The sequence below is a fragment of the Siphateles boraxobius genome, unplaced genomic scaffold (assembly GCF_051911475.1).
Source record: "Siphateles boraxobius isolate OS27281-9 unplaced genomic scaffold, OSU_SipBor_1 65, whole genome shotgun sequence".
NCBI lineage: Eukaryota > Metazoa > Chordata > Actinopteri > Cypriniformes > Leuciscidae > Siphateles > Siphateles boraxobius.
Genome location: NW_027509192.1, coordinates 20,027,200 through 20,046,886, shown reverse-complemented (window position 1 = coordinate 20,046,886; position 19,687 = coordinate 20,027,200). Strand labels below are relative to the sequence as shown.

The window sequence follows — 19,687 nt, the reverse complement described above, 5'->3', positions numbered from 1 at the left end:
TCTTTAGAGGTCGTTTTCTCATCTTTGAGCTTTTTTTAGTGCCTACTTTAAAATGGCCACAACTTCTCCAAATATTATCAGATTTCCACATGTTACACATTGTTGGAAAGCTTGGAGATTACACTTTCAGAATCTATGAATAACTCAAAATGCCCCAGAACCGACTTGTGTCCCTAGTTTCCGTGACCGGTCACATATTGTAATCTGGAAATGGAGCTGTCAGGTAAACCACTGAAAAGGGCACTGCAGTTATCAAGACGTGATGAGACAAATGCATGGATGACAGTTTCAGCATCTTTGACAGTGATGAAGGGACAGAGCTGGGCAATGCGACGCAGGTGAAAGAATGAAGATTTTGTGATAGAGTTAATATGAGCCTGAAAAGAGTCGAAAATAACACCTAGATTTTTATCAGTACTTGATGGTTTAATGTGAATACCAGCAATCTCACAGGTGAAATCAGTAGAAATATTGCAAGTGAATGACGGAGTTCCAATAAAAATGATCTCAATTTTGTCCATGTTGAGTTTCATAAAATTTTAAGTTAGCCAATCTTTTATTTCATGCACACATGCAGAGATTTTTTTGGTTTGGAAAGATAGAGCAGGTCTACAGATAATTGGATGTCATCAGCGTAAAGGTGATAATTAAAACCATGACGGTGTAAGATCTGACCCAGAGGTAATATGAAAATTATGAATAATAATGCCCCAAGAACGGAACCCTGGGGGATACCTTGCTTCAGGGGGACATTAGTTGATCGAAAATCCTGTACTGAAATGTACAATTATCTTTCAGAGAGATAGGAAGAAAACCAAGAAAGAGCAGCACCTAGAAATACCCACATCCAAGAGGCTAGAAATAAGTAATTCATGAGAGATGGTATCGAAGGCAGAGCTGAGGTCGAGTAGCAGAAGTATAGACAGAGAACCAGAGTCACCAGAAAGTAGCAGATTATTCACTACCTTTACAAGTGCAGTTTCAGTACTATGAAGTGGGCGAGAACCAGATTGAAAGGGATCAAAGAGAGCTAGGAAGCTGGGAGGCAACAGTACTTTCCAGTAATTTAGCAAGCAAGGGTAAATTTGAAATAGGACAATAATTAGATATACTGAGGGATCGAAAGACTGATGACATCACGGAGCTGAGAGTGTGTATGGAGGCCTAGCTCCCGCATCTTTCGACATCTTTCAAATTATATTTAGACAAAAAATATTTTCACATCGGTTTAAGATTACATTTTGGAGCAACAAAATATCTAGCAAGGACGGAGGTACTTTTCTCACTGAAAAAGGCCCAAAAGGTCAGTGAACCTGCCGACGCTGATTCACAGGATGGCAGCACGCGAGTGTGATCACTCCCTCAAACTTACACGCGAAGTCACGTAGTGTGTTAGCAAAGTCTTGGATGAGAAGCTGTCTAGTTCACGAATACTTTGGATGCTATTTCGCAACGCGTTGAAGACAACACCAAACGTATTAGCGACGCAGAGCGCTGAGTTTCTGACATAGAAGACAATGCGACATTGTCAGAAAACAAGTTAAGCGAAATGGAAAAGTTAATGTGGGCGTTGGTTCAAAAAGTGGATGACTTGGAGAAGAGTGCAAGGCAAAAAAATATAAGAATTCTAGGGGTGACAGAGGGGTTTGAAGGTTCTTAGCCCACTGTATGACCGACCGGGACCAGTGCTGATTAAACTCCACAATTTTGCTGACAAGTAATGCATAATGTCTGCTAAAAAGGCCAAGCGCTACCTGGAGGTGGATGTACAGAAAGTCTTAATTCAGCGATACTTTTCTTCTGCCGTCAAAGAAAAACGCTGTAGTTACAACAAATCCTGCGAAGATCTGATTCATTCATGCTCTGCATCACACACGAGAGTGAGAAGCATTCATTTCATTGCCCACGAGAAGTGCAAGAATGTTTTTTTGAATGGTTTGCCATGATTCTATGACGATGGATTTCGCTGTACGGTACTGATTTGAGTTTATTCTCATCATAATTATATTGTTGTTCTACTAGACAGGTCAATGACCTCTATTTTTTGTTACTTTGCTGTCTATAAATACTGACTGCGAGATTATTATAGGTTTGTATATTAGGCTATATGCATATATAGTTCTATGTTCCCTTTCGTCCTGGGAACTCCGACGTGTCGTCGGGGGAGTTCCCTGACGAATTGGGATCACGCTAGGGAGACCAATTGCCTTCGAGTGAATTAAAACGAGCCTATGAAAATTGGCATGCAAGATTTGCATTCCGCGACCCGCCTACCATCGCGGGTATAAAAGGCGGAAGTAAACATTGCGCAATGCTTTTAGCTTCGGAGCCGACCGATTGTGTCCTCTCTGAGTGAGTGAGCTTTAAGATTGTATTTTTCTTACGGCTACGAGTCTGCTGTTTCGGGATGGGATCTCTCTGTGTTGGTGAGATGGCGTTTCAGCGACCGCGCGGTTTACTGCCTGCCGGCTGCGGCTATATGCTGTTGATTCAAAAGCAGTTTTCACAGCTGGTAAACGGTTGAGTGCGCACAGCGGGCTTGCAGTTTCCCCGCTGTGTTGCCGCGTTGGGTCCCTGTGTGCTTCAGCACGATAGAGAGAGTACTTTCTTCCTGAAAGAGCAACACGAGTGAAGATTGCGTCCTTTTCAGGTGGCGTTTCAGTGACGTTTCACTCGTGTGTTTCTGGATGCGATCGTTTCCTGTCCTTATTTGACGGCCACGTTCATTGTTTCACATGCCTAATCAGTGTGTGAGACTACGTTCGTGGGTGGTTCATGTTCTCTCAGGAGTGCATGACCACGTCGGCACGTTGTTCGTCTCCCCTTTCTCGTAAAGGCTTGAGCCGCTCAGCATGCCGTGTGCCGTCGAGCGCCGGCTGACAGCGCGGGTTGTCACGGCAACCCAGCGCGCGTCGACACGGCAACCCAGCACGCATCATTCGGCGCTCAAGATGCGCGGTCAAGATCAAGACTCGCGTGCCTCTATGAGGTGAGTCCCTTTGCTTATTTCCCGATCTAGTTTCTCTTCTGGTGCACCAGAGGAGGGCTACTTTGGTGAATAACATTGGTGATCTGAGGGTTTCAGTGAGCACGAACCACTCACTCCTCTAGCGCACCGCAAACATGCTGAGACTATGTTTGTGGGTGGTTTATGCTTTCTTATGAGAGCATGACCACGTCGGCACGTTGTTCGCCCTGCCTGAAGGCTTGAGCGTCCAGCGTGCCGTGTGTCATCGAAGCGATGGCCACGTTCACTATCTTGCGTGCCTGGTTGACGGCCACGATCACGGTTTCACATGCCTAATCAGTGTGTTGAGACTGCGTTCGTGGGTGGTTCATGTTCTCTCAGGAGTGCATGACCACGTCGGCACGTTGTTCGTCTCCCCTTTCTCGTAAAGGTTGAGCCGCTCAGCGTGCCGTGTGCCGTCGAGGCTTTCGGATGAGAATCTGGTCCTTCTCATGAGGGACCAAGCATTTCATTCGGGGCCCCAGGGAGGACAGATGTCGATCGCCACATCGGAGAGAGGGCTGTTATACTCTGAAATGATGCTGAGTTCCTACTATAATGGTGTGTTCTCATGCTGAAGATTCAGACTTAACAGCCACACTTTCCTGGGCTGTTCTAAAGTGCCTGGATGTGTGTGAAGAATTTTGGCAGCATGCAAGACTTTTCGGTGCCAATATGGCAAGCCAAACATGCATAAATCTGCAGAAGTTTTTCCTCTCTCACTACCACTGCACGTGCGTAGTTCTAACTCGGGGTTGAGCTGTGGTTAGTGACTGACCGTGATTAGTCACAGCGCCGGCCCTCGGTTAGACGATGTCCACACTGGTGGTCCAGAAGCGCCTCAAAACCAGCCCGCTCAGAGTTTGTTTCCCCCAGCGAAGGGAAGCAACCCTGACGATCTGCTCTCTGGGAGTGCGTGTCATCACCACTCCTTCCCCCGGGGGAGGGCCGGGTGGAGAATTTTTCTTTTCTGTTCTGCCGCTGTATCAGCGGTACCCAAAGTTTGAGCAGTCCACTTCCTCTGAGTCGTTCACGGGCCCCAGCGCTCAGATGGCAGTGAGGGCTACGGCCTTGTCACTCTCGTCTCTCGCTGGGTGAGGGGAAACCAGGACTCAATGCCCCCGGGCCTCGTCCCTCGTTCTCCTCACGGTCGGGACTGGCAGTATAATAAGACCAGTTTCCTCCGTCCGAGAGGGTCAGAATGGCAGTGCGTGCCGCCCCCGAGCTGCACCACTCCCGTTCCCCTCTCCCCAGCTTGCAGATAGCAGTGACGCAGCCTCGGCTGCGTCGTTCCAGTCTGCAGCTGGGCCCGGAGGCGCAGAGACCAGCATACGAGGAGTCAGGGCCTCGTTCCTCGTCTCTCCCCCTCCCCTCGCCACCGGGCAATTCGCAGGAAAACGCCCACAAGCCTTCTCTGCCGTCTGCCACTCGGTGGAAGCAGGTTGGTGTCAGGCGCACCCAGACCCCCGCTCTCGGTCGCTACAACGCCACCAGAGCCGGGTCCCTGTCTTCCACCTCGCTGTCCCTCCGCGGGTACGCCGGTGGTTTTGGTGGGTTCATTGCGACGCTATCTGGAAGCCTGGCTAGAGCGCTTCCGGGTCCGTCCCGATGGCTCATCCGCACCGTCCGGTTCGGCTATGCAATTTAGTTTGCTCGCCGGCCTCCCAGGTTCAGGGGCGTCCACTTCACCCGTGTGCGGTCGCTGGACGCCCCTGTCTTGAGGAAAGAGATCGATGTCCTGCTGGCGAAGGACGCGATCGAGCCGGTCCCTCCTGCCAAGATGAGGTCTGGGTTTTACAGCCCTTACTTCATTGTACCCAAGAAAGGCGGTGGGTTACGGCCAATCCTGGACCTGCGTATTTTGAATCGGGCCCTGCACAAACTCCCGTTCAAAATGCTTACGCAGAAGCGCATTTTCGAATGCATCCGTCCCCAGGATTGGTTTGCAGCGATCGACCTGAAGAATGCGTACTTTCACGTCTCGATTCTCCCTCGACACAGACCTTTTCTTCGGTTTGCTTTCGACGGTCGAGCGTATCAGTACAAGGTCCTACCCTTCGGGCTGGCCCTGTCACCCCGCGTCTTCACGAAAGTCGCGGAGGCGGCCATTGTTCCCATGAGTGAACAAGGCGTTCGCATCCTCAACTACCTCGACGACTGGCTCATTTTAGCTCTCTCGCGAGATGTATTGTGCGATCACAGGGACATGGTGCTTCGGCACCTCAGCCGGTTGGGGCTTCAGGTCAACTGGGACAAGAGCAAACTTTGCCCTGTGTAGAGGATCTCTTATCTCGGTATGGAGCTGGACTCGGTCGCCCGGACTGCGCACCTTACAGAGGTAACGCGTCCAGTCAGTGCTCACCTGCCTCAGGTCTTTTCGAGGCAGGACAGCGGTTCCACTGAAGCAATTTCAGAGGCTCCTGGGGCATATGGCAGCCGCAGTAACGCCGCTCGGCCTGTTACATATGAGACCGCTTCAGCGCTGGCTTCATGATCGAGTCCCGAGGTGGGCGTGGCACAGCGGCACATTCCGGGTCAAAGTGACCCCGCACTGCCGCCAAACCTTCTCCCCGTGGTCGGATCCTGTGTTTCTACGGGCTGGAGTGCCCTTAGTCCAGGTTTCCAGGCATGCTGTGGTTTTCACAGATGCCTCTGCCACCGGGTGGGGGGCCACGTACAACGGGCATGCAGTTTCAGGTCTGTGGACGGGGCCTCAACTGCATTGGCATATCAACTGCCTAGAGTTGCAAGCAGTACGCTTAGCCTTGCGTCGCCTCAGAGGGGTTCTCAGACACAAGCAGGTACTGGTCCGTACGGACAGCACTGCGACCGTTGCGTACATCAACCATCAAGGTGGTCTACGCTCCCGTCGTTTGTCGCGACTCGCCTCCCACCTCCTCCTATGGAGTCAGAAGCATCTGAGTTAGCTTCGTGCCATTCACATTCCAGGGGAGCTCAACCGTGTGGCAGACGAGCTCTCACGGCTGCCTCCCCTGCCAGGAGAGTGGCGACTCCATCCCCAGTCGGTCCAGCTGATTTGGAGTGTCTTCGGAGTCGCACAGGTAGACCTGTTTGACTCTCCGGACACGACCCATTGCCAGTGGTTTTACTCCCTGTCCGAGGGGACCCTCGGCACGGACGCCCTGGCTCACAGCTGGCCCCGGGACTTGCGCAAGTATGCCTTTCCCCCAGTGAGCCTTCTTGCACAGACTCTGCAAGGTCTGGGAGGACGAGGAGCAGGTCCTTCTTGTGGCGCCATATTGGCCCACCAGGACTTGGTTCACCGAATCGCCCTCCCTGGCCGATTCCTTTGAGGAAGGATCTTCTTCCTCAGAGACGGGGCACTCTATGGAACCCGCGTCCAGACCTCTGGAAACTCCATGTCTGGTCCCTGGACGGGACGCGGAGGTTCTAGGTGGTCTACCACAGGCAGTGGTAGACACCATCACTTCCGCTAGAGCCCCCTCTACGTGGCGCCTCTACGCGTTGAAGTGGAACCTGTTCGTCAATTGGTGTACCTCCCGTCAGGAGGACCCCCGGACTTGCCCGATCGGTGTCGTGCTTTCCTTCCTGCAGGATGGGTTGGAGCGGAGGCTGTCCCCCTCCACCCTCAAAGTGTATGTCGCAGCAATATCTGCGCATCACGATGCAGTGGAAGGTAAGTCCCTAGGGAAGCACGACCTGGTCATCAGATTCCTTAAGGGGGCCAGGAGGTTAAATCCACCTCGTGTTTCGCACTCTGTACCCTCTTGGGACCTTGCTCTGGTACTTAGAGCTCTTCAAAGTCCTCCCTTTGAGCCTTTGCTGACGGTAGAGATAATATCCTGTCCATTAAGACAGCGCTCCTGTTGGCATTGGCCTCTGTCAAGAGGGTCGGGGATCTGCAGGCTTTTTCGGTCGACGAATCGTGCCTAGAGTTTGGGCCGGGCCCTTCTCACGTTGTGTTGAGACCCCGGCTCGGATATGTGCCCAAGGTTCCTACCCCTCCCTTCGTGGACCAGGTAGTGTACCTGCAAGCGCTGCCCCAGGAGGAGGCAGACCCAGCCCTGGCTTTTCTCTGTCCCGTCCGTGCCCTGCGGGTTTATATTGACAGAACGCAAAGCTTCAGAACCTCAGATCAGCTCTTTGTCTGTTACGGAGGCCAGCAGAAGGGGAAGGCCGTCTCCAAGCAGAGGTTAGCCCACTGGTTAGTGGATGCTATCACCCGAGCATATGAGTCTCTGGGTGAGCCTTGTCCTCCCAGGTTGCGCGCTCACTCCACTAGAGGTGTTGCCGCTTCCTGGGGTTTGGCTCAAGGCGCCTCGCTGACAGACTGCGGGCTGGGCGACACCTAACACGTTCGCTAGGTTCTATAGCCTTCGTGTGGAACCTGTTTCCTCCCGAGTTCTGGCTACGGCCAGTGGGTCGAGGGAATAGGTTGTGTCGGCTTGCTGCGCCAGTCCACCTCAAACAGCGGATACGTGCGTTCTTTGCTCCGTATGGCGCCCTACGTTGGTGAGCCTCGTGAGTTCCTCCTTCACCCCTCCGGTGCTAGGCATGGCGGACCGCCCGGCACCAGGTCTGCTACCTCTAGTAAGGAGCTGCTAGTAGACTGGGTGCTCCAGTGGTTTCTATTTGTGACCCATGAGGCCACGTGCAGTTCAGCCGTGTCTTCCCCTTGACGGAGTCGTTCGTCGTCCCTATTGAGTACGCTCCCACTTCCCTTGGATTGGGACTACCTCAGGGACTGCCATATGTTTCACTATTCCTTCGGGCTAGTACATATGTGTATTCCTGGCCTTCCTCAGTCAGGCTGGGGCTTCCGCAGCTTTCCCAGTGTTATCCAATATCCACTGTGCGGGTCTCGCGGAACAGCAGTGTGTTTCCCGTGCTAGCTCCCGCAACTTATTTCAAGAAACTGCTGCAGGGTAGCTTTGCCGGGCGCTGGAAGGGGCCAGCACCATGGCGTTTTATTAGGGATCCCAATTTGACAGGGAACTCCCCCGACGACACGTCGGAGTTCCCAGGACGAAAGGGAACGTCTCGGTTACGTATGTAACCCTCGTTCCCTGAGTACAGGGAACGGAGACGTGTCGTCCCTTCGCCATGTTGCTGTACCTTCGCGGAGGACTGGACACCGTTCGGCTCCTCAGCGAAAAGCATTGCGCAATGTTTACTTCCGCCTTTTATACCCGCGCTGGTAGGCGGGTCGCGGAATGCAAATCTTGCATGCCAATTTTCATTGGCTCATTTTAATTCACTCGAAGGCAATTGGTCTCCCTAGCGTGATCCCAATTCGTCAGGGAACTCCCCCGACGACACGTCTCCGTTCCCTGTACTCAGGGAACGAGGGTTACATACGTAACCGAGACGTTTTTTTGTTGCTGTTTTCTGCCGTTTATTTTTGACGCTTGTGTTCCTGGTCTGTATCCTTTCTTTTCATCTCAAAGTCGTGGTTGCGGGAGTGGGTTGTTTAAAGATGTTTAACAGTTGTCATTGGCCCTGAAATACCCTGTCATTTTTTCTGGTTGTTCGACTGCAGGTTGGCTGCTTGTTATTTTACAAGTTTTTGTTTTTTTTCTGTTTATGTTGTTATTCTAGAGACCTTGTGTTTCTTTTTGTTCATTTTCAAATTGGTGAAATTTCTTCCTTCAATTCTCACAGTAGGAGAGTAGCAATTTTATTTCATAAAAAAAAAGTTTCAGGTTTGAGGATTTGATAAAAGATACAGGAGGACGTTACATTTTTATTTTAGGCCAGCTCTCTGGAGAGAGTCCATATCGGAAGTGTGTATGCCCCTAACACATTTGCACCTACTTTTTTTCCTGAATTAATTGCCAATATATCATCATTTTCTGTTAATCACATAATTATTGGAGGAGACTTTAATTGTTTTTTTCTTCTAGAAACAAACTTTGTATTATCATGTTATCACTGTGAAGCTGCTTTGATACAATCTGTATTGTAAAAAACGCTATATAAATAAAGGTGACTTGACTTGTGCTCGACCCAAGCTTAGACACCAACCCACCTAAAGAAACAGCTGCTTCGAGAAAGGCCATTAAATTGAACCAGCTTTGTGAAGATTTGGGCCTGCTTGATGCATGGAGAATCATAAACCCTAAAGTTAGAGACTTTACATTTTATTCACAGCCACATAAGATGTCCTCTAGAATAGACTATGTGTTTGTATCCAGACAGATCATGGATAGAGTAAAAAACTGTGCTATAGACATATGTGCTATATCTCATCATAACCCAGTATCTGCAGTTGTCTCTCCACCTTATCTTAACCCTGTATCTCATCATTGGCGACTACAATCATCGCTGCTTAGTAACCCTACATTTTTGGAGTTTCTTGAAAATGAGAGGTCTTCTTATGGAAACCAACAAGCAGCCTGATATAGAATCATCTCTCCTGTGGGAAACAGCGAAAGCTTATATTAAGGGGGTCAATAATATCTTATTCTGCAGCACGGAAAAATAATCTTGTGAAAAAACAACTTGAGTTAGAACACCTTGTTAAGGATATAGAGAATATGTTTATTAACAACCCCTCATTTAGTTTTGCAGAAAGAATTAGATGCAGCTCGCTCAGCCTTAAATCAAATCTTAACTAGGAAGGCAGAGACTTCTTTGCAAGGCAGAGGCTTCACGAATACGGCAATAAGCCAGACCGTTTACTAGCACAATTGGCTAGAGGCAAGCGTGATTTCATCACTCAAAGATGGCAAGGGCCGTTCAACTCATGATTCAAAACAAATTAACACTATTATGAGACAGTTTTATTAGAAGTTATTTTCAGTTGATTCATGTAATTCCTTTTTAAACCGAATCAAACTCCCTAGCCTATCTGAGGAGCAACAGGCAGACCTGAATAAGCCTATCTCAAATTAAGAAGTGCTAAAGGCAATTTAGTCTTTGAAAGGCGGTAGGACTCCAGGCCCTGATGGTTTTGACCCGGAGTTCTACAAAAAAAAACGATAACATTTATTTCAGAACCTCTAACAGAGATGTACATTGATTAGTTTAAAAAGGGCTGTCTACCTGCTACGCTAAACATAGCATATATTTCATTGATTCGGATACAAATAAACCATCTGATGAATGCGGCTCTTATAGACCTGTGAGCCTGTAAAATGGTAACTTAACTTAACTCCTCTTATTAAAAGTATATAAGATTATTTGGAATGTTGGTTTAACCTTCCTTTATCTTGGATGGGAACATTGGGAAGAATTAATCTCATTAAAAGGAATATCCTTCCCAGAATTTTATATCTGATGCAAATGCTACCACTTTTCCCATGTTTCCCATGAAGAATATTCTTGATCTGGAAAGAAGTTTTTCATATTTCATTTGACAAGGGAAACAACCTAGAGCAAGAATGAAGATCTTACGACTGTCGGTAGATAGGGGGGACAGGCGGTACCTAACTTAAGGTTTTACAATTGGGCTTGCAATACCCACACAATTTGGAATTGGCTGCATTCTCATTTAGAATCCCTGCCCGGTGTGGATGAGTGGGCTGTGATGCCTAACCAATTACTAAGTCTGCTTATAAGCATAAAGGGTCTTAGGTTGTTGCCTGAAATTAAAAATAATCCTATTATTTTCAACACGGTTAAAGTGTGGCAGGAAATTATGAAATTTGCAGGGAAAATGGGCTTTCTGTCAAGTCTGACACCATTAATTGGCAATAGATTTTCTCCCTGGCATTCAAAAATCTCTGTTTCATAGATGGCATGGGAGGGGGATAAGAGTGGTTGGGGATATAGATAACACCTTAATGACATTTACCGAACTAAAGGAGAAATTCGATCTTGAAAGCTGTCGTTTTTGGGGATATCTCCAGAGTCTGCATTTTATAAATTCAAGTAACCACAAGCCCCTTGGGGACATGCCAGTATATGGTGATATTGATCTTTTTTTGTTGAAATTGACTGGTACGCAACACCTTATGTCAAAAGTTTATGTTCTTCTTTATTCAATGGTTCACAGTGGTATTGATCATATCTGGCTTACATGGGAGAAAGATCTCAGTAATGAAAATATTGATGATGACTGGGTAGATGCAGTTAGATCGATCAGAAGAATATTTACTTGCAATAGACTGGTTAAAACGCAATACAAAATATTACTGAGACTCTATATTACCCCACGTTAGGGTTCACTCTAGACCCCCTTCAATCTCACTCTGGTATTGAGAAATCTTCAGATCTTTGCCTATGGAGAGACTGACCGCAGTGGTTAGGGGATATAGTACCATGTTAAAAAAAAAAAAAAAGAACTGAGGGATCAAGATTGGGTTTCTTAAGAACAGGGATAACTGCAGAAGTTTTGAGTGCAGAGGGAATGAAGCACAGGCAAGAGTTGCATTAATGAAGTGAGAAATAGGTGCAGAGATGACAGAATGGCAAAGTATAAGGAGCGAAGTAGGAGCAGGGTCAAGTCGACAGAATGAAGAGTTGGATTTCAAGATTAACTCGGAGACAGAAGATGGAGTAGTCAGAGTAAAGAAAGTGAGGGACTGACCAGATAGATTCGGCAAATAGCTAAGCTTCGTAGCATCATTAGATAAACACCGGTGGATGGCACCTGTCTTTTTAAGCATGTAATTCAGGAAGGAACAGCAAAGCTCATCTGAAGCTAGAGCATCATGGGATGGAGGTTTGGTAAGGTTATTTAATTATGTTAAATAATGGGCTGTTGCTTGATTTGTTAATTGTGGCAGAGACGAAACTGGAACGAGCCGAGTTCAAGGCAGATTTGTATTTTTTTTTTAGATGTTCAATAAAAGCTAAATGGTGAACAGTGAGGCTGGTTTTCCTGTAAAGACGTTTAAGCCATCTACCAGTATGCCTTTACGTTACAAAGCTCAGGGGTGTACCAAGGAGAAGAGTGGGTGGAAGGGACGCTGTTATGGTTTTAACAGGAGCATGCTCCTGCAAGATTTCAGAAATGGTATTTCAAATACATTTTAGTATATTTATTGTTCACTAGGGAAATCATTGGTTTCTAATTGTCTTTTTAATATTGATGTTTTCATGTTCTGACTAACCAAAACAAATAATGTTCTCCTATTCTCTATGTTATCCTCATTCCAAGTTAACTTGAATTTAAAGGCCATGTTGCAGGTTAACCACCACTGTCGATTAATGGGTACATAAATCACTCAAGATATGTATATCATTTTTAAAATGTCTCAAAAGTGGTCTTAAAGAGCAGTTTTTTACGTTTTTGGTATTAACGTTTTTTTTACGCAATTCGGTGATGACGTCACGTTGGGGAGAAGTGGAGGAAAGGTAGCCTCAGCTCAGCCTAGTAGAACTATGGCGACTGACTGGGATGAGGAAGAAGTGGCAAGAGCCAACATGTATAATTTCAAACCTGCCAGACGTGAGAGGGCAAATGAGGAATTGCCAAGAACTGATAGCCATCAAAGCCAGGTGCAGGTGCTTGTGTGGGCGGTATAGAGAAAGATAGGCAGACAGCCAGATAGCATAACGTTAGCATAGATAGCTAGCAGCTAGATAGATAGATAAATAGACAGAAATATATTGTAGGTAGATTGACAACGTAGAGTTGGTCGCACGTCAGAGGCGCTCGCGCCATTGGATGTGCAGTTGCCGCATATATTAGCCTATCTATCTATATCTATATATCTGTCTGTCTATCTATATATATAGTCTATCTATCTATCTATATGTATGTATTTATCTATTGATCTATAATCTGCGCTATCTGAATACTTTCGTCTACTACTGGTCTCTCTAGTCACTCCCAATGCTCTCAAGGCGGGCTTTGGTAAATTCTCTCCCCAAGGTGACGTAATGCAATGCATTGTGGGGGAAAGGAGAATCGTTGCAAACCGCTGTAAGGTAGTACCTACTTTTTCGTATTATATTCCGTTTTGTGATACCCAACAACATATAATACAATGGATAACAGTTTAAATGTTTATTACCAACAAGCAAATTGCACAAAGTCGTTAAAATATTAACCCTGCAACATGGCCTTTAAGGGTGTACTCACTGGGGGGCTGGGGGGGGGGGCAATTGTGTCAGGGCACGGTACAAGGCAACCCTGCCTAGTGTGAGTACTCACTAAGTCTTAGCTGTTTTTTCTTTTTGTCACAGTCATGTTATATTTAGTTTCATTATCATGTCTTGCTTAGTTTGTTTCATTGTCATGAGTTCATTCATTGAGTTGCCCCTCAGTAAATGTCATTACTATTCATTGTGTGTTTTCCCTGTGTTGATTTAAGTCTCTTTGTATCAGATATTCTGAGTCATGCGTCTTTCTTCGGATTTAAACTACACAACACCTGTGACAGAACACCAAACCCTCATAACGAGTAATAAATAAGAAAGAAAGAAAGAAAGAAAGAAAGACAGAAAATAGTCTTCCTGCTTCTCCTCATGAAGTGGGATCACTCCCTCGAGGTTCACACAAGAGACTTCATAGATCTGGCATGCTTCACTCATTACTCTGACTGCTCATTCCGTGTATTCTTCAACACCAGCCTCAGCGAGCGGTCAAAGCTTTTGCTTGTAGATCTGATTCATCACGCCAGTATAGAGATAAAGCTGGTCATAGGTCTGTGCAGAGGACTTGTCTGGTTACTGTGGTCTTTGCTGAGGGTCTCCACTTATGTATTATTTGATGAGCTGGATGATGTAATGTTGTATGGTCTACTGTCTCTGCTGGTCCTGTCCAGTCCCAAGTCGTCTTTGTCTCTGCTGGTTCAGCCCAGTCCCAAGTCGTCTTGAATAAGTAACCAAGTCACCCTTGTCTTCATTGACTTTGCCCAGCTCCAAGTCGCCTTCGTTGAAATTGGTTATGCACCGCTCTAAGTGTCCTTTGTCGCCATTGGCTCTGCCCAGCTCCTCTACACGGCTCCTCTGTGCATCTGCCCTGCTGCTCAGATCCACCTTGGGCTTTCCGTTTGACAGCACCGTCTTATTCTAAGGATCCCTCCGTGAGGCTTCACCATGGTCTGTCATCCCTCAGGCTTAGCCGGCCGATCGTCACCCTGGTTTTGCTTTAGACTTTCAGATTTTCGGCATTGCCTTGAACCTTCACCCTTCTGGATCTGCCATGCCCCTCCTTCCCTTCGTTTCCGCCAGTCACCACTGGTTCAGCCCAGTCCCAAGCTGTCTTCATCTCTGCTGGTTCAGCCCACTCCCAGGTCATCTTCATCACCACTGGTTCAGCCCAGTCCCAAGTCATCTTCGTCTCTCTTGGTTCATCCCAGTCCTAAGTCATCTTTGTCTTTGCCAGTTCAGCCTAGTCCCAAGTTGTCTTCGTCACCAACCATTGAATCAAACCAGTTCCAGGTCACCCTCATCTCTATTGGCTTTGCCTAGCTCCAAGTCAACTTCGTCGCCATTGGTTCTGCCCAGCTCCAAATCTCCTTTGTCGTGGATTGTCCCACCCAGCTTCCCTCTCCCTCCTCCTCTGCCAAAGTCATCTAGTTCCTCTGCCGTCTCCCTTCACTCCCTCGGCTCCTCCCTTGTTGCCTCTACCCTGCAGACCCTTCCCAGTCATCTGCTCCGTCACCTCGGCCATGCACGCCTGCAGCTCCACCTTGGCCCCCAGGTCTTTCGTGTCACCCTGGGTCTACATCTCCTAAGCTCTGCTTGGGTCTCCACTAATCAAGTCGTCACCTCAGTCAGTAGGATTTTTGTTCTATCCAGGCTCCTCCCTCGATCAGATCTGCCATGGGCCTTCATCCCATCTCTGCTCTGGGTTATCCTCTGGCTCCTCCCTCCATCGCCTCCTCCCTGGCTCCCCCCTCTATTATCTCCACCATGGTGTTTTCATCTGTCAGCCCCTCTCTTTCACCTTTGTCTCTAGATCCTCGTCCTCCTCCAGAACCTCCTCCTTCCAGTCTCTGTTGGTATTTTGCTCAAAAATCATTTTATTTTCATGTCTTGTTTAGTTTAATAGTTTCATCGTCATGTATAGTTTACAAGTCATGTTTTTCTCATTCATTTGTTTCAAGGATTCTAATTAGTTCTCACATGTTCCTTGTTTGACCATTCTCTGTGTATGTAAACCCTTAGTTCCCACATTTAAGTGTCATAAACTTTTGTTTTGTATATTCCCTGTGTTGATTAAAGTCCCTTTGTATCAATCATGACACTTAAACCTTACATAGTTTTGTTCATAATTTTCAAGGATGAAGGCATCTCATGCTACCTGTACCTGCTGCCATCTATCTAATTTCACTAAAACTTTGATAACAAAATCAAAGACTTTCTCCTCCTATTTAAAAGATGAGGCTTTTTATTTTGCTATTTTGATTATGCATATGTTTAGTTGCATTTTACAGCTTTTATTTATAGTTTTTCTCTACTGTACGATACCAGAAATGAATGATGTGTAAAAAATGTTCAGAACCACTGATCTAGGCCACAAATAAGTGTTTTTCCCCCTACAAGTTCTACTTTTTTCAATGTTACATGTTTTATTAAAAATGCATGAAATTAAATATTCTTAACAAGAAATATGATCACAGACATGATCCATGTGAGCACCATGGTTCCATTAGTATGGCTTCTCACCTCTTTGGCATCTCTTATCCTGCTGAGGAAGGTCTGAAGCTCAAGGGTCTCCAGGAAAAGCGCCCGACACACGGCCTGGTAGTGCTCTGGTGCCAAAGCTGGATTTGCCAGTCGGCGGGAACAAAGTGTCATCACCTGATGAACAGTATGAATGCCATGCACTTTGCCTTCTTCTTCCTCTTCTTCATCCTCCTCTTGGCCACTGTAGCCTTCATCTTTAGCTGCAGTATTGCCAAATTGTTTAGATTCGCTGCAGTTCTGACCACCAACCATAAACTCAATGAGCTGTTCAAGCTGAGGGCTCAATTCCCGTTCCTCACTGTCATCCAGTCCCCAGTCCAAAGCACCGTAGATTGCAGCACCCATGGACTGAACTAGCTGCACACATGTAGGGTGAAGAACTTGGGTTTGTTAGGGGATAGAGACAAATATTACATAATTTTATAATCTGCCATAATAGTCTCACCTTTCCATCAGCAGCAGGAGCACAGTTAGCATTACTGTCATCTAGAAAATAAAATAAAAGATTAGAGGAAGAAAACTGCCAATTACATTTCTAGATGTTTTTGTAACTCGACTGATCTACTAATACTCTACTAGTGTCAGAACCATTATAAGTGAATGAAATACAAGAAATACAAAAAATTTAAAAGGTTTATGATTGCTATGCCACATTTGCCTTACATATGAAATTGCTATGTAAGCTAAAAATTTATGCAAGCTAAGCATACAATTTGTCTTCTACCTTTGCTTACCTTTCAGATTAGCAAACTTTACCAAAACTTATATAACTTAATACACTTTTACTAAATATGGGTTAAATATAGAACTAAATTTTAACTGTACTGTAAAATGAAGCGTTTCCAATTATTTACAATTTATATCTCCCACATGCCAAGTCACACAACACCCCTTTTTCTGCTTACAACAAGTAATTACGAAGAATTGTCAAGTAAAACATTGAATTAAACATACTCCAATAAATACTTCGACAAATAGTTTTTTGTAAAAAAAAATTTCATGACTCATAAATAACAGTACAACATGTTCGACATTCCAAAAATATAAACCGGTGTAAATATGAATTTTTTTCTGAATGTTGCTGAAATTCAGCGGTAACTCTTAGTTGTCCCCAAATTTTATTTGCAATACTTATCAGTTTTAGTAAATCTCTGATATGTTATTTTATTTTTATGCCGAAAAGATACCATAAAAAAGAACCAATGATCATACAACAAGTGTCATCTGAGGGGAAAATGATGGTATGGCAGAGGTGTCCCCACAAGCACATCCAACGTCTTCCTCAGGTCTAGACATGGATGGGTTGGTTTCTGTGGAAGACATTAGGTATTGTAGCGCTCCACTACGGAAAAAGAGGAGAACAGAGACAAAATGCGGTGAAGCGTTATCCCGGAGGGCGTCTTTATTTTTCCAAGCCGTGCAAAATTAGCAGTCAAACTCAGTCTCTGTGTTTTGTTCAGGTGAAGAGTTCCATGGTGTGAAGTGCAGTTCCTCCTTGCCTAACGAAGAGAGGGGAGCTTAGCCAACTAGCTGGGTGATCATTCCTAATTTCCTACTACTTAATTCTGAAAAAACAGAAATTCTAATTATTGGACAAAAAACATTCACTTGGGGAAGACAGTCACTCTCTAGGCAAAGAAAAGAGACAGAGAGGTTATTCATGCACCCAGTTAGAGTCCAACTGCTCAACCTTCTTCTTCCTTGCTGGAGCTTATATCTCCCTTTGAGTGATTGCCTCATCGTTGTCACTTAGGATTGGTAGGTGTTCCCCATGAATAGCATTGCCAGGGGTGACGAGTGGGGAGCAAGCAATATCTGGTCATGGGAAGGGGAGGGGACCTGACCTGCAGACCTTAACAGACCTGACCTGCAGAGAACATCCAGGAGAGTGCATCAGCATTGCCAATGATGGAACCGGCTCAGTGTTTGACCACAAAGTGGAAGTCTTGAAGAACCAGGAACCATTTGGTGATTCTAGCATTGCTGTCTTTTGCCCCTGCCATCCACTGAAGAGGGGCATGGTCTGTCACCAGGGTGAAGGAACGACCTAGAAGATAGAACCTGAGCCCTTCGACAGCCCATTTAAAGGCCAGGGCCTCTTTTTCAAAGGCTGCATACCCCTGCCGAGGTAAGTTTCCAGCTGATGAATGTTACAGGATGTTCTTCTCCTTGGACAGGCACTGTTTGCTCTGGCCCCCCTTCCTGTTCGCAGGAGTGATGAGATACTTTGTAGACTGTCCTCACTCTATGGCTCGCTGTCTAAGTGGTGTCCACAAAATAATATAGAATTCATGGACAATTGGAAAAGTTTTTGAGGCAGACCTGACCTGTTGAAAAGTGATGGTATTTATCCCTCCTGTGATGGTGATGCTCTTCTCTCAAGTAATATGGCACATAGTCTTAGAGCTCAAACATGACAATCTGTGGCTCAGGTCAGGAAGCAGACAAACTGGCTAAACCGACCGTCTGCTAGCTGTCTCACGTCACTGAGGTCAGATATCTTTTACAGAAAAGGTAAAAGGGGTGGTGATGGCGCAATGGATAAGACACATGTCTTTGGTGTGAGAGACCCGGGTTCGAATCCACTGTGAGACACCAATGTGTCCATGAGCAAGACACTTAACCCCTAGTTGCTCCAGAGGCGTGCGACCTCTGACATGTATAGCAATTGTAAGTCGCTTTGGATAAAAGCGTCAGCTAAATGAATAAATGTAAATGTAAATGTAAAGATAAATCCCATCACATAGAGACCTAGATATCATCTTATTAGAGACTGTGTCTGTTCCCTGAATTAGGACATACAAAAAACTTCCATACCCATCTAAGGGTAAAAATTTAATTGATGTTCAACAAATAAAAAGCAGATATAATCGGGATTAACAAATGATAAAGCTCGGGTTGCTGAATATTCGATTCCTTACTTCAAAAGCCCGTATTGTTAATGATATGATTTCAAATTATAACCTAGATGTGCTGTGTTTGACAGAGACCTGCCTAAAACCAGACAATTACTATTACAATTACTCATTGTCGTAATCATACTCTAGATCTAATATTATTGCATGGAAGTAGTGCTGGGGGGTAAACCGGTTCAAACCGAAAACCGGTTTATATTTTCGTCACGATTTCGATTTTGAATAAACCGCCATACCGGTGTATTTAATTACACAACATTCGGAACGAACGTCACGCTGCACGACACGGTTTCAGACGGACCGTTTACAATGTTGCACTTCTAACCAGCGACGAGTGAGGGTAAACAAACAGCAGTGCTCTGTTACGTTACATGGACGATGGATGCGGAGCGCATTATTGTAGCGCGAAAGTACATTAATATAATGCGCGAGCGCGAATCTCTCTGCTCGCGCGCGGAATATAATGTGCCGCGCTCTCAGATACACGCTGCTCTTGTTAAAATAGGTCTATTTTCTCTGGGCTCGCTCAGATAATCCTGCCCTTAAAACGTGTTCAGTGCAATCGCGAATCTCTCCTCTTCCCCAGCTAACAATTTTAGGTTATAAGAATGTTTTCATAACGTTCCCATTAAGTTATAAAAACGTTAACGTTATTTCTGAATGTTCTAGGAACATTCAAAATGTCCAGTTTTTTAGACGTTGTATTAACGTTATTTCTTGGTTATAAGAACTCCATTCAAAACGTTATAAGAACGTTCAATTCTCTCATTATATAAACGTTGTATTAACGTTCTTGCTTGGTTATAATAACATCATTCAAACGTCATTAGAACGTACAATTCTCCCGTTATATAAATGTTGTATTAACGTTACTTCCTGGTTATAAGAACGTTATTAGAACGTTAAGAAATAACAATTTTAGGTTATACTGGGCGCTATTCTATTCTACAATATTCACTAATGACAGTAAAATAGACCATCCTAAGTCAATTTACTGCAGTAATTCCTCTCTCAACCAGTAGAAAATGCTTTGAACACCTGATTATGCATGAAAAAAAAACCCGTCATAAACCGGAAAACCGGCATAATTTTGAAAAAAAACGTGATATAAATTTTTGGTCAAACCGCCCAGCACTACATGGAAGCAATGTTGATGCCGTTGAAATTCTACAGCAGAGCGATGACATCTCAGATCATT

General features: G+C 45.6%; 1 protein-coding gene across 1 annotated transcript in view; it reads right to left on the bottom strand.

Annotated features, from left to right (window-relative positions):
* The window catches only part of spire2 (spire-type actin nucleation factor 2), a 140,220-nt gene that overhangs the window by 84,884 nt on the left and 35,649 nt on the right, over positions 1-19,687 (bottom strand). Inside the window, exons 2-3 of the mRNA XM_077211340.1 lie at positions 16,020-16,060; positions 15,554-15,931 (exon numbers count right to left, since the gene is read on the bottom strand). Coding sequence (XP_077067455.1) covers positions 15,554-15,931; positions 16,020-16,060 — 419 coding nt within the window. The remainder of the gene's footprint in view (positions 1-15,553; positions 15,932-16,019; positions 16,061-19,687) is intronic.